Below are 17,063 nucleotides of genomic sequence, written 5' to 3'. Positions count from 1 at the left end.
CCCCCCCCCCCCCAAAAAAAAATGAAATTAATATTATGTAAACGTCAAAGAAACTGTTAATTCAAACAATTACATTTCACAAAAACCGTTTTAACTAAATGATGATACAATGAGGGCATGGAGCATCAATATGTATTATATGTGGCCTCATTGATCTCACAAGTCAGAAGCAACAGACCAACCGGTTGAATACCTAATTCTGAATTGTCCATCTTTCTTCGAACAGATTCTCTGACAGGAACTAGAGTTTCTTGTTCTTGAAGAACATAAGCAATCTTGAGAATCATTAAATGAACCATAGCCTCAGAATCATAAACCATATGACTTAATTAAAGCCAGTCAGTGTTCTTCTTGAATGGAAGCCAGAACTGCAGGTATCGACCTCCTTGAAAAGGGAGGCGCTACATGCACATAAACATGTCACAATCTCAAAATGTTGCCGGCTCTCACATAGCATCATCATACTTGTTAAGTTCACAGATCAAGCAACGGTAGTTATATGATTAACGTTTGTTGCTACTTAAATGCTCAAGAATCTCAACAACATCCGAGGCTCCAGAACAGACAGACTCAGCCAAAGCTTTCCACACAGAAGACTCCGGCACCATATCCTGACTAACCATTTCTTCTAACCACATCACTGCTTCATACCGCCGGTCCATATCACAAAGACCTTTTATCATTACATTATAAGTTTCAACACCAGGAAAGAATGATTTTATCAACATCTCCTCCATGAGCTGACTCGCTTCAAGAAATTGACCATCTCGACACAAACCATCCACTAGAGTTTGATATGTTTCTTCGTTCGCTACACAAGAGACTTGTTTAGACATCTTTTTGAGATATCCAACAGCCTCCATGGATTTTCTTTCATCGCATAAACCTTTAATAAGCAAATTATACACTCCAACTGTTGGAAGGCAATGACCTTCCATCATCTCCTTATTGATTACAGTAACTGCTTCTTCCAGCTTCCTGGCTTTACACAGTGCTCTAACCTTGGCCCCGTAAATAAATGGTGTTGGCTCAAAGCCTTTTCTTCGCATTGCAAGAAGCACCTCTTCACCTTCAACAAGCTTACCTTCCTCAAAAAGATCAGTAGCCATGGCACTATAACTATCCAAACTGGGAATTGCGCCTCGGATCAAAGTCTCGGTCAATAGTCGTTTCACCCGCTCTATACCTTCACTGGTACCCTCCCAGTGACCAGCTTCGATATGATGGTAACATCGTTTTGGAGCCTTTAGTCCTTTTCTTAAGATTTTACCAAGAATTTCAATAGCCTCATCAACCTCCCCAGCATCACACAACGCATCCAATAGAATTCTATAAACCACAATGTCCGCACCTGAACCTTTCTGTGAGATCCTCCAGAACATTGAATACAAGAGGTGAGTGGCTTCATCAAGTTTCCCCTCTAGACAAAACCCCTTCATCAAGATCCTGTAACTGTCTCTGTCAGGATAACAACCCTGGTAATTCATCTCTTGAAAAACCTGAGACGCCAAGTCAGAACGACTGACCTGGCACAGAACCTTCATAAGCAAATTCAGAGCCGTGAGACGAGAATTCACCTCCCACCCATAACAATACTTCTTGAATATTCGACACGCAGCTTCGAGCTCAGACTCTTTAACCATCTCCTGCAAAAGAGTGTCAAAAGAAAGAGTCCAGTTCACACAATTGAACTCATGGAGGCTCTTGAAGAGAGAAACGGCATCGTCCAGCCTTCCTGCTCTGGAGAATGTACGGATCGCAGATGCAAAAACCGAATCTTTACATTCACAAGAATCATCCTTCATCCTCTCAATGACATATCTCATCTCCGACACACGATTGGATTTACCAAGGATATCAATCATAGTGGCATACACCGAACCATTGTGACCGTAACTCGGAAACCTCTCTTTTGCTTCCTCAAAAAGTTTAAGTGCTGTTACTGGGTTCTTCTGCTTCTTTAGGATTTGTGAAAGAAGACTTGGCGTTAGAACTCTTGGCCATCGAACACTCATAATAAATCCTTTCAATCAGAAATCTCTTCAGGTAGTAAAATCAAGGAATCAACCTGCACAAAAGCATCTCATCAGCTTAAAGATGACGTTTTTTTGCAATAAATTCGCCATGGATAAGTAACGAAGCAATTGAAGTGGAGATATACTGAAAAGTGTACCTGGAGATTTGAGTATCGGATTTTAGGGATCGATCTTGTTGAAGTATCAGTCTCGTAAGAAGAACAAATAAAAATGCAGACTTTGGAAGAGAACGAAGTTATAACATTTTTGTTTTTAAGGTCCAGTAAATAACGAGTATTTCCACTTTGACCCTATAACTTTTAAGTATTAATACAAAAAACCCACAAACTTCAGCATGTGAGCATTACAACCCATAACTACTACAAAAATTAAGTCAGGATTACAACAATCAAAAGACGCTGATCAGGATTATGTTTCTGCATTCTTTGAGTCGGATCCAATTTCGAAACTTTCCTCTTTTATCGATCTTGAAGAGCGCCATGAACTGTATTACACATCCCAGGATTCTTTACACACCACAATGGCTGAATTGGTTCAGCTCCAATCCCTCTAATCACCATCCTATGCCTCCAAAGGTTTAACCTGTCCACAGCTTTACCACACCTCTTAACACCTTTCTCGTCTCTATTCCCTGACCACAAGCTCTCAGCCAAAGCAGAGGCACGTGGCCAAAGCCGTGAGTCTAAAACCGTCGAATCAGCTTGCTCTGACCATAACGCAACTTCTCCTCCTAGTACCAGCTTCCTCTCTTCCTCATCGAGCAAACCATCAGTTATATCATAGTTGTATATGCTCTGCCACGTCTTGAAAGGTGCACACCAAGACCCACCGCCGCCTCCTCGCTGATCATATATACTATCATTCCCTAGAAACCCGCCGTGGCCACAGTCTAAGTAGTAGAACTCCGATGAAGAGACAATTACTCTGTAACCAGCAGCTACGATTCTCTTTGTGTTCTCAGGACCGTTGTTCCAAGTCTGTAAGATTGTGTGCTCTTTTGGTAGAACCGATGAATCCACCTTGATCTGTGCATCCAGCAGAACATCTTCCCAGTAAACAACTGTACGGTTCTTTGACACTATGTAAGGTAATGTGGAGTTTATGTACTTTTCAAGAAGCTGACTTAGTGTTCCACCAGAGGACAAGAAAGAATTGATGGCAGGATCAGTTTTCCAACAGCCTGGGATGACTTCATCTCCACCTCCATGGAAGAAAGATTCTGGAAATTGCTTAACAACATCTTGTATGACGTTTTTAACAACATCATATGTTTAGGACTCAAGGGGTTAAGCTGACCAGCCCCGGGTTCACTAGCTAACCGCTCATCCCAACTTTTACCAGCAGGCCACCAAAACATGTTGGCGCATGTCACAATTTCCGGGTAAGCTTCTCCCCATGATCCTGTATGGCCTGTGATGTTTAACAGTATCCATTAGAACAAAGCTAATTTCTTGTGCAAGAGAAAATCAAGCAAACTCACCAGGAGTGTCTATTTCAGGAAGTACTCTAACTCCATGCTCAAAACCATACTGAACAATCTTGGAGACATCCTCAGGAGTGTATACCATGTCTGGTCCATAAGATCCTTTTGCAGCGAGTGAAGGTTCAGAAGGAAGTACTAACGGAAAAGATTGCGAGTCAGTGATATGCCAATGAAACACATTGAGTTTGTTTGCACTCATGGCCTTGATTGTTCTCATTATATCATCTACTCCATAGTAATTCCTCGATGTATCGAGCAAAACGCCTCTGTGGCCAAACAAAGGTGAATCCTGAATAGAAATTCCAACAGGCAAGCACAAATCAGGAGATGTTCCCCAAATCATCTGAGAGAATGTCTCAAGGCCACGCATAGCTCCCCAAACCGAGCGAGCTAACAAGTGGGCAGAAGAGCTGCCAATGGGGATGGATAGGTTATAAGACTCATCAACACCATGGTGAAGCGGAAGAGAAAGATCAGTAACAATGACTTTAAGGTTGCTCAAGGTGTAACCTTTCATAACTTTGACAGGATGTGTAACGAGTGGGGAGTAATTCTCAGAGCGGACCAGGTTGAGATAACGTGTTACAGAGGCTGAAAGGTATTGGTGTTTAGGGGGAAGGATGGTGAATTCTGGAGAGAGGGCAATGGCTATATGCTGAGGCCATGAGAGATATCTGGGCTTTGGCCAAATGTTGATAGGTGTCGAAGTGGAGAGCAATGGCGAAACGAAGAAGAGTAATGGGATTAGTATGACATGAGACTTGGAAAGAGTCACCATGTTCAGTATAAGACAGTAATGATTGTTCTTGAATCAATCTACTAATGCACACCAAAATACAAATTGAAAGATGCATTACAGATCAAAACAACAGCATCAAGAACAAATACAACGCATCAAGAACAAAGACAACGGAGTGGGCAAAAGCTAGAACTACTACTAGACTAATAAACAAGAAGTAGCATCATCTAAGATCCAAGTGCTAAAGCTAAAGTATTGAACTTTAACGACTCAAAAGCATTCTGAAGCAAACCCTAGATGATAATTGGGATTCGTCAGCCAAAGTGATCGCCTTTTCTTCAAATCTCCATAGTAAGCACACAGAGATGAGAGAACTAATTGGAATTGCGGAAAGAAGAAAAAACGAAGTAAAGGGGACGAAGAGAGAAACTGTCACAGAGGATTACCCTTAAGTGTAGCAATGGAGGCGAAAGACGACGAAACGAACAACTAAATGTCATTCATAGAAGCTTCTCCGGGAGAATTTTGGCTTAGAGAAATTGACATCGATTCACTCTTAATAAGGCAAATCTTCTTCTTCTGTCGCTTTCTCGATTTAGTGGACTGGATTCATAGTTGCATTATAATATATTTAATTGTTTCTGTTTTTGTGCAACATATAATAGTATAATTAACAATTTAAATATTCGACTTATAGGTTAAAATAATACATTAACAATAGACTAAAACTATTAAGAAAAGAAAAAACAAACAATCTATGATTTTTTTTAATCATCCCTGCTATATATTTGATTTCTCATTTTATTTTGCATATGTTTATATGCATATTTAATATCAGAGTTACACTGATGTCCTAAATGTTAAATTACTAATTTAAAAAAAAATAATAATTATTATACATGTAGAAGAACGATTTTGTAGTCCTAGATTTGTCATCGATGGTACCCCAGACTAAATTAGGATGAGCCGTTGCCAAATCTGTAACTCTGTAAGTATGTTTACACAATTAGAACTCGATCGGACAAAAATGTGTGTTGAATCAGGTGTTCATTTTCAACCAGCCGTTTAAAAAGGCACTACCAGCAAAAACACACATAAGTCCATTCAAAAATGAGTGGTTAATGATTTCCCCAATGACAACTAATATACATCATCTATAATTAGCCATCACGTTTGAACCAAAACGTAGAAAAATGGTTGTGAATTAGTTGTTTTTGCAGTTAACACGTTTATATGAACCCAACGTTGGGTTTAAACAAACGTGTTAACTGCAAAAACAACTAATTCACAACCATTTTTCTACGTTTTGGTTCAAACGTGATGGCTAATTATAGATGATGTATATTAGTTGTCATTGGGGAAATCATTAACTAGCCATCGTAGGAGGAGCGATGTCTTCCGACCCCTTTAATACGACGGAACCTAAGTATGAAATTGAGGAATCGCGTTTTGGAAAGATCGTGTGTTATGACCAACAACTTCTCTTTGAAAAGAGAGAACAAAAGGGATGGGAGAGCGGAAGTACGCTTGCTTCTTCCCTTCCCTTCTTCATAACACAACTATTTGTCGCGAACCTAAGCTACCGCGTCATCTACTATATAACCCGACCCCTTTATCTTCCTCCTTTCGTAGCTCAGATCCTTGTGCGTATGCAAAAATTTTCATACTTATATTTTGCAACATCAGTTTTTTTTTTTTTTTTTTGGCTCTCTAGTTCTGTGTTTTAATATTTTTTTCCTTTTTGAATTGTATTTTTTTTGCAGTGTGGTTTATTGTTTAGCCCAAGCGTGCTTGGGAACGTAGATATTGTAATCCAACATATATTCCCCTACAGATTCACAATGGTTCTTGAAACATTCGCAAACTTAGCTCTCGTCTACAACATCTTCCTCCTTGGTCTAGGGATGGACCTGAGGATGGTGCGGATCACCGAGTTCAAACCAGTCATCATCGCCTTTGCAGGACTTTTCGTCGCTTTACCAGTTGGTGCCGCCCTTTACTATTTGCCGGGCAATGGCCATCCAGAAAAGATCCTCGCTGGTTGTGTCTTCTGGTCTGTCTCTTTAGCCTGTACCAACTTCCCTGACCTGGCTAGGATCCTTGCGGATCTTAAGCTGTTGCGGTCCGATATGGGCCGTACGGCCATGTGTGCTGCCATTATCACTGATTTGTGCACATGGGTTCTCCTTGTTTTCGGGTTCGCCTCTTTTACCAAATCAGGTAAAGTATCCTACAATATATATAGTTAGTAAACAATTTTTGGGACCACAAGCCAGAACCTCAAACTATTACCCAAAAACCTTATAATCGCTAAACAAATTTTATTCCACCGGACGAAAGTGGAATGAATCCTACATTTAAATCTTATCCTTTTTTTTTTCTCAAAAATAATAAGTATAAAACGAAAATATGCATAGTAATTTAATAATTTCTTCTGTTCATTTCTTTTTTCTTATCCTTTTGTGCATGGTTCAAAAAGGGTCATGGAACATTAGGATGCCCTACGTGTTGTTCGCCACTGCAATCTTCGTCGTCTTCTGCATCTTTGTGCTGCGTCCGGGAATTAAATGGATCTTCTCCAAGACCGTGAAGGCAGGTCACGTTGGAGACACTCACGTTTGGTTCGTTTTAGGAGGTGTGGTCCTATGCGGCCTAATCACGGACGCATGCGGGGTCCACTCCATAACTGGGGCATTCCTGTTCGGTCTCTCCATCCCGCACGACCACATCATACGTAACATGATCGAGGAGAAGCTCCATGACTTCCTCGCCGGGATTCTTATGCCTCTCTTCTATATCATTTGTGGGTTACGAGCAGATATTGGTTTCATGCTCCAGTACACTGACAAGTTCATGATGGCATTTGTCATTTGCTCTTCCTTCTTGGTAAAGATCGTGACTACTGTGATCGTCTCTTTATTTATGCGTATGCCTATGCGTGACGCACTCGCTATGGGAGCCCTTATGAACACCAAGGGAACTTTATCGCTCGTCGTTCTTAATGCTGGTCGTGATACCAAGGTACTAATTAATCCATCAATTTTCACACTGTGGCTATATGATACTTTTTGAGTCTAGGATAAGACAAAATTGGATGAGTGAAACATGAACAAATAACCTGCATACAAAATTGAATTCGAATGGTTACATTAATCATTATTCACCTTATTACATTAAGATAAATTAAGAGTAGACAGATATTTCATTAATCATCATATATTCACCTTTCTAATTAAGTCCCTATTTATCATCTACTAGTTACACTCATTGTCACTTACATTTCTGCCCATACAATATATACAGTAGAACCTCTTTAAATTAATACTCATTAAATTAATAATCTATATAAATTAATAAATTTATTCGGTTCCAAGTTTGGACTAGTGTAATTTTGGACATAATTCGATAATCTAATAAGATAATATTTTTTTTTTAAATCTTTTGTAAATATATGGTCCCATCAGTAATATGACTTAATAATTATATAAAATTATCTAAATATATGTATATATATATATACACATTAATTTTTATTAGAGTTCATTTCTAATATTTTTACTGTATAAAAATTTTTGAGCACTATCTTCAAAACATGATAATTGATATTTTCATTTTAATTGGTTTTATAAAAATATTAATCATAACGATTAAATTTTATTTTTAAATTTTTTTTACCAAATTAGGAAAGTCTCTTTATAAATTAATCGAGAAATTAAAATCTCTATAAATTAATAGAATTTAACGGTCCCCGAGGTTTTACTGTATTGTACAATTTGTTTAAAATAATATAAAAGAGTTGTCAACAATAATTTTTTTTTTTAATAAATAGTAAAATTTCTGCTAAATTCCATTTTATTTATTTCTCTGTCTATAAAAACCATTGCAGGCGCTGGATAGTCCAATGTACACCCATATGACGATCGCTCTTCTAGTGATGTCACTAGTGGTCGAGCCTCTTCTCGCAGTTGCATACAAGCCCAAGAAAAAGCTGGCTCATTACAAGCACCGTACGGTCCAAAAGATTAAAGGAGAAACAGAGTTCCGCGTCTTAGCTTGCGTCCATATTCTCCCCAATGTCTCTGGGATCGCCAATCTCTTACAAGTCTCAAACCCAACCAAACAATCACCTCTCAATGTCTTCGCCATTCACCTCGTGGAGCTGACCGGTCGGACCACAGCCTCGCTGCTAATCATGAACGACGAATGCAAGCCGAAAGCTAACTTCTCGGACAGAGTCAGAGCAGACTCCGACCAAATCGCTGAGAACTTCGAAGCTATGGAAGTCAACAATGACGCTATGATGGTTCAGACCATCACCGCCGTCTCGCCCTACACAACGATGCACGAAGACATATGCGCGTTAGCCGAGGACAAGCGAGTTTGTTTCATCATATTGCCTTACCACAAACACTTGACACCGGACGGTCGGATGGGAGAAGGAAACTCTTCCCACGCCGACATTAACCAAAACGTTTTGAACCACGCTCCTTGCTCAGTCGGGATTTTAGTGGACCGTGGCATGGCCATGGTCCGGTCTGAGTCGTTCCGTGGAGAAGCAATGAAAAGAGAAGTCGCGATGCTCTTCGTGGGTGGTCCAGACGACCGTGAGGCGTTATCATACGCTTGGCGGATGGTCGGACAACACGTGATTAAACTCACTGTTGTAAGATTCGTCCCGGGACGCGAAGCTCTACTATCGTCCGGGAAAGTTGCGGCGGAGTACGAGAGGGAGAAACAAGTAGACGATGAGTGCATCTACGAGTTTAATTTCAAGACAATGAACGATTCTTCCGTTAAGTATATCGAAAAAGTGGTGAACGATGGTCAAGACACGATCTCTACTATCAGAGAAATGGAAGACAATAACTCGTACGATCTCTACGTTGTCGGAAGAGGATATAACTCAGATTCTCCGGTGACAGCCGGTTTAAACGATTGGAGCAGTAGTCCTGAGCTAGGCACGATAGGGGACACATTGGCTTCGTCGAATTTCACAATGCATGCTTCGGTTTTAGTCATTCAACAATACTCTGCCGTTAACAGACAAGCTGCAGTCGCAGCAGCCACCGCAACAACGGTCCCCGGGAACAATCAAGAATCCGTTGATGGTGGGGCAAAGGTAACTCGTGATGCTGAGGCGCCATTTATGAAGTCTATGTATGAAGACGAGGAGGAAGATGAAGAAGAGGAGCACCAATATGGAATTCATAGGTGATGAGTTTCATACATACGCTCGTTGATTCTTTTTTTTTTTAATTCTTTCCTATTAGCTAAAGAGAATGTGAATGATAATGAAAATTCAGTTTGGAGAATTTCCAATTTTCTTACTGAGAAGCGATTAATTTTAATATTCTCAATACCATTACTATATTCTTTTTCTTTTTTTAATCCATTCTGTTATACTACATGATTAACCTTTAGTTTAAAAAAAAAAAATACAAAATTGATTGCATATACCTTAGGTTATTTAATTTTCAAAAGACAAAAGTTTTTTAGTATAATTTTTCTAGTTCCCCAAATCAAAACAAGTGGTAAATGGTATAATTTTCATTGATAGTTGATACTATATATACTAAAAACGATCGAATTACTACAATGCTTAAATTGAATGGATATACAGTATACTCTTTCTAATTAATTCAAATATTGTAAATAAAATAGTTTATCTTCCAAAATCATACTATGTTGGAGGGAAAAAAATAAAAATGTTCTCAGTTTTTACAACTTTTTTGTTTTCTTCTTTTTTTTTTTGCCATCAAAAAAAAAAAAAAGAAGAAAAACAAAAAAGTTGTAAAAACTGAAAAAAAAGTAGAAAAAACTTTTTTGTTTTTCTTCTCTGCAAGCAAAAAATCATTTTATTTTATCCATCAACGATTCCATATCCCGAGACTAATCAACATTCAGTACAGATAACAAATTTCGGGATTTGTTTATGCTTTTTTGTCATTTTGTCGTTATGGGTAAGAATTAAAAATGGGATATTATAGAAATCTCATATACCATATACGTTAATATTCTGCTTTTATTTTAAGTTGCTAAATCACGATAAATCTGCTGAATGAACTATCTCCTTTCTATATTTCGTTTTACAAAGACTAAGACCAATTTAACTATAACCCATAAATCTCTCCTACGAGATCTCTTCTTAATAAACCTTTTTTTTTCTTTCTCCTTTACTCACTTAAAAGTTATTTTGAGCAAATTTTTAGATTTTTATGCCTTGACGTAACATTAAAAGGGGAAAAATATAAAGAAAAAAAAAACATATTTTATCAAACAAAACAAAAGGTAAGTGATCTCGAAACCCTATGTTTGTTCTTTGGAGTCGTCCGAGAAATGTGTGGTTTCCGTTAATCCGCAAAGACTTTTTCATCTCTATCTATGCGTATGTTTGGTTTTGTCTCCACAAACATGTCTCATTAATGTTTCTTTTTGTCTTTTTTGATTACTCAAATATTTTAATAAAACATTCAAAATTCAATTCTGTTTTTGGGAATAAGCTAAAATTTTCTCTCTACAAATCAATTTAAAAGGGTGTGTGACTTAACAAAAGAGAACGAAAGCCCTTGTTTTAGTCCGATCTTTTGTATCTTTCTTGTCTCAAAAGCGGAGAATTGAACTCTTTGAGAGTTTTTTCGTATTGTTTAAAAAGACTATAAGTACCTTGGCTTATATAAGTTCTTTTGGAAAAGACACACAGAGAATAAAATTGAAGAACAAAAAAAAAAAGGAAAGAGAGATGGAAAGTAATGGTGGAGGAGGAGAAGTAAGAAGAGTGAATTTAGTTTATTTCCTTAGCCGTTCCGGTCACGTTGACCATCCTCATCTCTTGCGTGTTCATCATCTCTCTCGTAATGGAGTCTTTCTTCGAGGTTAATTAATCCTCTCTTCTTAATAAATCTATCAATATCATCAGTCTCTTCTATTTCGATCATCACTCTCGGTCTCAACTGTGTGTTTAAAACGCAGATGTGAAGAGATGGTTAGCGGACGCACGAGGCGATGCGATGCCTGACGCATTCTGTTGGTCTTGTAAGAGGTAAACTTTGATTAAAATATTGATTTTTCACATTCCTGGTGAAATTTTATTATTAACTACGATATTTATCGATTTATAATATTACAGGAGGTACAAGAATGGATATGTATGGCAAGATTTATTAGACGACGATCTGATTACTCCAATCTCCGATAATGAATATGTCCTCAAAGGATCTGAGATTCTACTAAGCTCTCCGAAGGGTATGTGTCACACGCACGTGAATATCAATAAAATTTCATAATTGGTTTATTAGGGTTCTTAACTAGGGTTTCAAAAAAAAAACAGAGGAGAACAAAGCTTGGGGCGTAAGAAATAGTGTTGACGGCGGAGAAGACCCTGAAGGAAAACTCCAGGAGTCGAAATTAACGTCAGAGAAGATCCATAAAGAGTCTCCGGTGTTCTGCTCTCAGAGATCGACGGCGGCAACGTCGACGGTCACCGAGGAATCCACAACGAACGAAGAAGGTTCGGTTCTTAAGAAGCCAGATCGGAAAAAAGTATCCGGCGAAAGAGACGGTTCTAAGGAAAACGGGTCGGGCAACGATGTCGAGTCGGGTCGACCTAGTGTATCGTCATCAACGACGTCGTCTTCGAGTTACATTAAGAGTAAGAGCTATTCGAGCCTACGTACCTCTCACGTGTTACGGAACTTGATGAAGTGTGGTGGTTTGGATAAAAACAACGCCGTTTTAGAGCCTTTGAACAAATCTGCGTCTGGGGCTTTTGGTCCGGCTTGGGACAACGAACGCAGATACCAACACTACCAACAGCACAATGCTCGGTACGCTCCAAAGTAGTCATATTGATTCTTATATTCAATTAATTATTATTACTTTATAATTCCTTACGTTAAAGCTATTAATGGAATGCCATATATGATTGGGATTAATCTTTTTTTACTAGTTTCCAAATCTATTAATTAATTAATAGTCCTTTACTTTTGTAGCAGCTGATGTATCATATATATCATTGGCACCTAAAAAAAATTAGTATAATATATTATAATTACACTATTTACAATAATAATCTCTCAAATTGGTAACACGCCGTTGCTTTTTTTTATTCTTTTTCTTTTTAATATATAGAAAAAGCTTCGAGGAGTGGAGTGGCATAAAGATGAAGGAGACAATAGAGTTTTGTAAACCGAAGGCTACTCCAAGCAAGCCTTCTATGGCTCCATTATGCGCGTAAGCCCTCTTGATCTCATCACTCCTCATGTTTGAAACTTTATTATACATACGGTTAATAATTCATAATATGCAATATAGGCAATGTGGGAAGTTATTTAAACCCGAGAAGATGCATTCGCACATGAAACAATGTCGTGGGGTGAAGAATTCATCAGCGGTGACCGGAAACAATACCGGTAAACCGAGGGAGCAACGGTGCAGAAACATTAATCCTGGAAACCCATTGGGACATCAACGTGTGGTGAGGACTATTCTCAAAGATTGATGATGGTCATTGCTAATTCTCTATATATCAAGTAGCAGCGGAATATTTGTTTGCTAGTTAATTTCTGTTTGATAAAGGGCAGAGATTGTTTGGATATCATGATGCTTGTGGGCAAATAAATTGAATAATCTATATAGAAGGTTTTACTTTTAGTAACTAATTGATCACAATTTGAAAATATAATGTATTAGAACCCCAGTTGAAGTAACTAGAGAGTACTAACTGGATTGTACACGTTTACAAAGTAAGTATATACGGTATATGCTCTAAATCTTTACACAGTTATATATATTACGCACGCACGTACGTATTTTCATGTGCATGTGAGTTATTATTGGTCATTGAGTTGAAAATGTAATAATTAACACATGTTGTACAAAACAACATGATCTTTGTCGTTTTGGCTTATTATAAATAAATAAAAAAACTCACGTCTACTTTGACCAGATAAGATTCAAAGTTTACAATGGAAACTCCTTTCATCGTAGCTTCGACATTTCTGCCTCTGGTCAAATAAGACCACCTTCTCCTTCGATCTCTATTTAAACAAACGACTTTGCCTGATTAGTACATCAATCTCTAACTCATAGATCTCAAGACAACAACAAAAAAAGTCAACGGACCAATAATTATTGTGATCTAAATCTTTAAAAAATATCAATGGAAGGAAGCTTTGAAGGCATGCTAATGAACGTGAGCATTTTTGCTCTGATTCAAGCTCTTGTGTATCTCATACTCTCTAAATCTTCGAGTGTCTTCTCTACGTCAAAGACGATGAAGAGAGCTAACAGTTTCCGGTCAGCGAGATCCATCAGCATCCGTAGGATTCTGGCTACTCTTCATGACATGCCTGCAGGCGGCGAGATGTCTCCTTCTTCCATGGGATCCTCTTCTCTTGTCTCTCCTTCATCATCACCATCGTAAAACTATATACATGAATCATATGATTCAGTATTTATTGGTGAATCCGGTGGATGAAGTGTTTTTGTTTTTTTAGATAATTTTCAATTCTTTCTTCATTTGTAGTATCATTCAAATTGATTAATGAACTTATATATATACAACTGGCTCTGTGTCTTACAAATTATGTATTCATAATTAAAACCGTTTAAATGTACTCTTTTTCTGCTACTTTCGAAACAGAGGAATTATTCTAGTTACATAGTTCCAAAATCAAGCATAACTCGGTGCATGACAAAAACAATTGACACAAGTTCCTTGAAATCTAACCCAGCCCAATAAAGCCAGTCGGTAAAACCCACCCAAAGTCTTCTAGCTTATGAGTGAGGTGCCCATGTGATCTTATAAGAAGAAAATAGTTTTTTGTCTCTCCCAAACAGATCTGAGACATTTAGACATATATACTTTCACAGGTTAGACATTTATAGTTTTTTCTTTTTCTTTTTTTGACGGCAACGTTTTGCGTCAATTAGAGAGTATCCAAGATGATATTTATGGAATCAAGCCTTAATGGTTGGATATCCCAATCTACATGACCACGTTGATCATTAAATGTCTTCCAATAATACGAACTAGCGACTAGTCAAATATTACACGAAAAAATGGCTTGCAAAATATGTAATTATTATATGATTCTTTTTAAAAGAACATATGAATAAGTTTATGACCAATGTACAGTAGAACCTCTATAAATTAATACTCTTTAAATTAATACTCGCTATAAATTAATAAAATTTTCTAGTCCCGAGTTGGGCCGGTGTAAAAAATGACACAATTCGATAAAATAATAAGATAATACTTTTTTTTGAAATCCTATGTAAAAATATGGTCCCATCAATACTATAAATTAATAATGATATAAACTAAAATATATATATATATATATATATATACATATCTGAAATATGACATTGTTGGTGTTTGACTATTCTTGAATTTGCATCGGAACCCCTCTATAATCTTTCTTATTGCATCAAAATTTTGTGTTGTTTTTTCAAATTGCATCCAAAAATTATGGAGCGTCCTACACGCGATAGTTGCTTTTTTACGTGTAAATGGTTCTAAAGATACTACAATATCTTTTCAGACTTATCATAAAAGATAGTAACATCAATTTCTTCTAAACTCTGAATTTCTAACCATTTATTATTTTCACCTGGATAATCTACTAAACTATTGACATCAATAATATTACGACAATCGAAATTATAAATTAAGAAAATTCTATAAAAATGTGAATTATAACAAAAATATCTTATTTTTAATTAAAAATATTCAAAATTATGGAAATGAAAAAATCTCTTCATAAATTAATATTTTATTAATTTATCGATAAATTAATAATTATCGATAAATTAAAACCTCTCTAAATTAATAAAATATTGTGGTCCCGACATTATTAATTTATAGAGGTTTTACTGTATATACAACTTGCTCAGAAAATTATTTGATGGGGAAAAAGAAATTTGTTAAGTAACTTCATTTGATGCAAAACTATCCAGTTAACATTTCACCTTTTTCTTGTTTAAACTAAAAGTGTCAATTTTCAATTCGACAAAAAAAGTTCAAATTTTGCTGATATGATGTGAAATCACCTTTTTCATTCAATAAATTGAGTCATGAATTTCTAGAAATATATAGTATAATAATAAGTGAGTCACAATGTTTCTCTGAACAATTTCCCCTTGAAGGAAAAAAAGAAAAAGAGGAAGCTCAAAGCAATTTTAATTTTGGTCAAGTTGACACTGCCTTTTTCAAATTGTTAATTGCTGAAAAAGATAATACAAGCTCTATGCATATGGGATAATGTTTGTGTCTAATGTCTATCTTCACATGCCAATCCTAAATTAATTTATAGTATAATGATTCAAACGTCAGAAAAACAGAGAATTGACGTGAGAACTTGTTAAACGAGAGAAACAAAACGTCAGCATGTTAGTTGAGCTCTCTGTCACCATATATTTATGCATATCTTTTGGAAGTGAATTGGTAATATATAAAGATAAACATATTAGTACGTACTTGTATAAGAAATAAAGAATTACAACTTACAAGTATCCACAGATGTTTTGTTGTCAACCCAATTGTATTTATATAGATACAGTATATGGAAATGGATGGGAAATTGCAGACCTCCGTAACTGCGGACGTCACAAGCATCAATAGGCTTAAGTAATGACAACTTGTAACGCGAAAAAGAGTAGGGGATAGTAATCATTTACAATTTATTAAAAGAGGAGTTACCCGAAAAAGAATGACGTGCGGAGAGTATGCGACCAATATATAATGTAACGTAAGTAAACATATAAATGGTGAAAACGTAAATGTTGATATAGTTTATATATTAGCCAGGGGTCTAGAGTGGTCCATTATTGTGTCTCTTTAACTAAAGAGGCATGATGAAAAAGGTCCTACTTGCAATTTCATGTTTGGTTTCTTTTATGACTCAAAATTTGAACTTTTGAGCAATTATCTGTTTGATTTTTCCTAATAAGTTTCTTTATTTTGGTTGAAAGGTTGGGAAGAAAAAAAGCTTAGAATTAATTTTTGTATACTAATAAATGGAAAGGAGACAGTATCTCCACTGAGTCTTAGATTGCTTTTTTTGAATCTAAACCACAAACTCATCGCATAATACCCCCAAATAAAGTCATATTGTGATAATGAAACTGTAATAGCATTATATGAGTTTATTAAATACTAGATAACAACGTGTGATTTATTGGACAATAGTGAGCATCTTAGCAGGAATAAAATATCTCAACATCAGTGGTTTTGAGACTAATGGACAAATTCGACGTGACACTTTGATACAACAATTGTTTTTTTTAATACTCCTCTATGATCATAAATATTTGTCTTGACGCGAGAAACTGATTACTTGTTTATTCATCTTATCTAATTAGTGTTTTAAACAACCTTATTTATTTAATTATTATTATTTTGGAAATTCGAAAGGAAGATAAAGTTGGAGGATGATCTCTGAATTCAACAACCCCACACATGACTAAACTATAAAACCCTTAATAATACACTTTTATCATGACTGAAAAAAAAATAATGAAGCTTAAGTAATTAAATAAAGTTATTATGAGCTCTTTTTAATTTATCAAAGAGAAAAAAAAACTCTTATAATATATATATTTTTAATTGTTTACACAAATATACTTATATATTAGGAAAAGGACCCAGCAGCTTCCAAAAATAAAGATATGACGTTATATAATACGTAAAGGATGACGTGGCAGAATATGATTGGAGAAAAAGAAAAGCTGCAGAAAAGGAAAGGTCTACCTTTACAGAAACTTACTTGGCGCCTGTCTTGTAGCCGTTGCTTTCCTCTCCCTC

At 36.4% G+C, this 17,063-nt stretch overlaps 5 protein-coding genes across 5 annotated transcripts; 3 read left to right on the top strand and 2 right to left on the bottom strand.

The window, feature by feature from the left end:
• LOC104763412 (pentatricopeptide repeat-containing protein At1g05600-like) lies at nt 15–2,277 on the bottom strand. Its single transcript, XM_010486789.1, has 2 exons — nt 2,174–2,277; nt 15–2,068 (listed from the first exon to the last, which is right to left on the bottom strand). Exon 2 carries the CDS (start codon nt 2,013–2,015, stop codon nt 504–506), a length of 1,512 nt encoding a protein of 503 aa, XP_010485091.1. The 5' UTR covers nt 2,016–2,068; nt 2,174–2,277; the 3' UTR covers nt 15–503.
• LOC104763419 (beta-hexosaminidase 2-like) lies at nt 2,328–4,844 on the bottom strand. The gene is given in 3 exon segments (XM_010486793.2): nt 2,328–3,309; nt 3,312–3,446; nt 3,517–4,844. Coding segments are annotated over 3 exon segments (1,731 nt in total). The 5' UTR covers nt 4,298–4,844; the 3' UTR covers nt 2,328–2,494.
• LOC104763402 (cation/H(+) antiporter 23, chloroplastic) lies at nt 5,489–9,591 on the top strand. The gene is made up of 4 exons (XM_010486780.1): nt 5,489–5,901; nt 6,022–6,478; nt 6,738–7,279; nt 8,145–9,591. The coding sequence occupies exons 1-4, from the start codon at nt 5,650–5,652 to the stop codon at nt 9,471–9,473; spliced, it is 2,580 nt and encodes an 859-aa protein (XP_010485082.1). The 5' UTR covers nt 5,489–5,649; the 3' UTR covers nt 9,474–9,591.
• Nucleotides 10,713–12,827, top strand: LOC104763394. Its single transcript, XM_010486772.1, has 6 exons — nt 10,713–11,130; nt 11,228–11,297; nt 11,385–11,500; nt 11,586–12,081; nt 12,386–12,487; nt 12,569–12,827. The coding sequence occupies exons 1-6, from the start codon at nt 10,998–11,000 to the stop codon at nt 12,753–12,755; spliced, it is 1,104 nt and encodes a 367-aa protein (XP_010485074.1). The 5' UTR covers nt 10,713–10,997; the 3' UTR covers nt 12,756–12,827.
• LOC104763384 lies at nt 13,332–13,897 on the top strand. The gene has a single exon (XM_010486765.1). The coding sequence runs from the start codon at nt 13,416–13,418 to the stop codon at nt 13,677–13,679; it is 264 nt and encodes an 87-aa protein (XP_010485067.1). The 5' UTR covers nt 13,332–13,415; the 3' UTR covers nt 13,680–13,897.

The sequence above is a fragment of the Camelina sativa genome, chromosome 3 (assembly GCF_000633955.1).
Source record: "Camelina sativa cultivar DH55 chromosome 3, Cs, whole genome shotgun sequence".
NCBI classification, from domain to species: domain Eukaryota; kingdom Viridiplantae; phylum Streptophyta; class Magnoliopsida; order Brassicales; family Brassicaceae; genus Camelina; species Camelina sativa.
The sequence above is the reverse complement of the archived record's forward strand: the minus strand, read 5'-3'. Positions and strand labels throughout refer to the sequence as shown.

Excerpts from the sequence above, each read along its gene's own strand:
- LOC104763402 (XM_010486780.1), top strand. The coding sequence starts at position 5,650 with ATGTCTTCCGACCCCTTTAATACGACGGAACCTAAGTATGAAATTGAG. Across the intron at positions 5,902-6,021 it reads CTTTCGTAGCTCAGATCCTT|TGTGGTTTATTGTTTAGCCC; the intron begins GTGCGTATGCAA and ends TTTTTTTTGCAG. Across the intron at positions 7,280-8,144 it reads ATGCTGGTCGTGATACCAAG|GCGCTGGATAGTCCAATGTA; the intron begins GTACTAATTAAT and ends AAACCATTGCAG.
- LOC104763384 (XM_010486765.1), top strand. The coding sequence starts at position 13,416 with ATGGAAGGAAGCTTTGAAGGCATGCTAATGAACGTGAGCATTTTTGCT.
- LOC104763412 (XM_010486789.1), bottom strand. The coding sequence starts at position 2,015 with ATGAGTGTTCGATGGCCAAGAGTTCTAACGCCAAGTCTTCTTTCACAA.
- LOC104763394 (XM_010486772.1), top strand. The coding sequence starts at position 10,998 with ATGGAAAGTAATGGTGGAGGAGGAGAAGTAAGAAGAGTGAATTTAGTT. Across the intron at positions 11,131-11,227 it reads TAATGGAGTCTTTCTTCGAG|ATGTGAAGAGATGGTTAGCG; the intron begins GTTAATTAATCC and ends TTTAAAACGCAG. Across the intron at positions 12,082-12,385 it reads TACCAACAGCACAATGCTCG|AAAAAGCTTCGAGGAGTGGA; the intron begins GTACGCTCCAAA and ends TTTAATATATAG.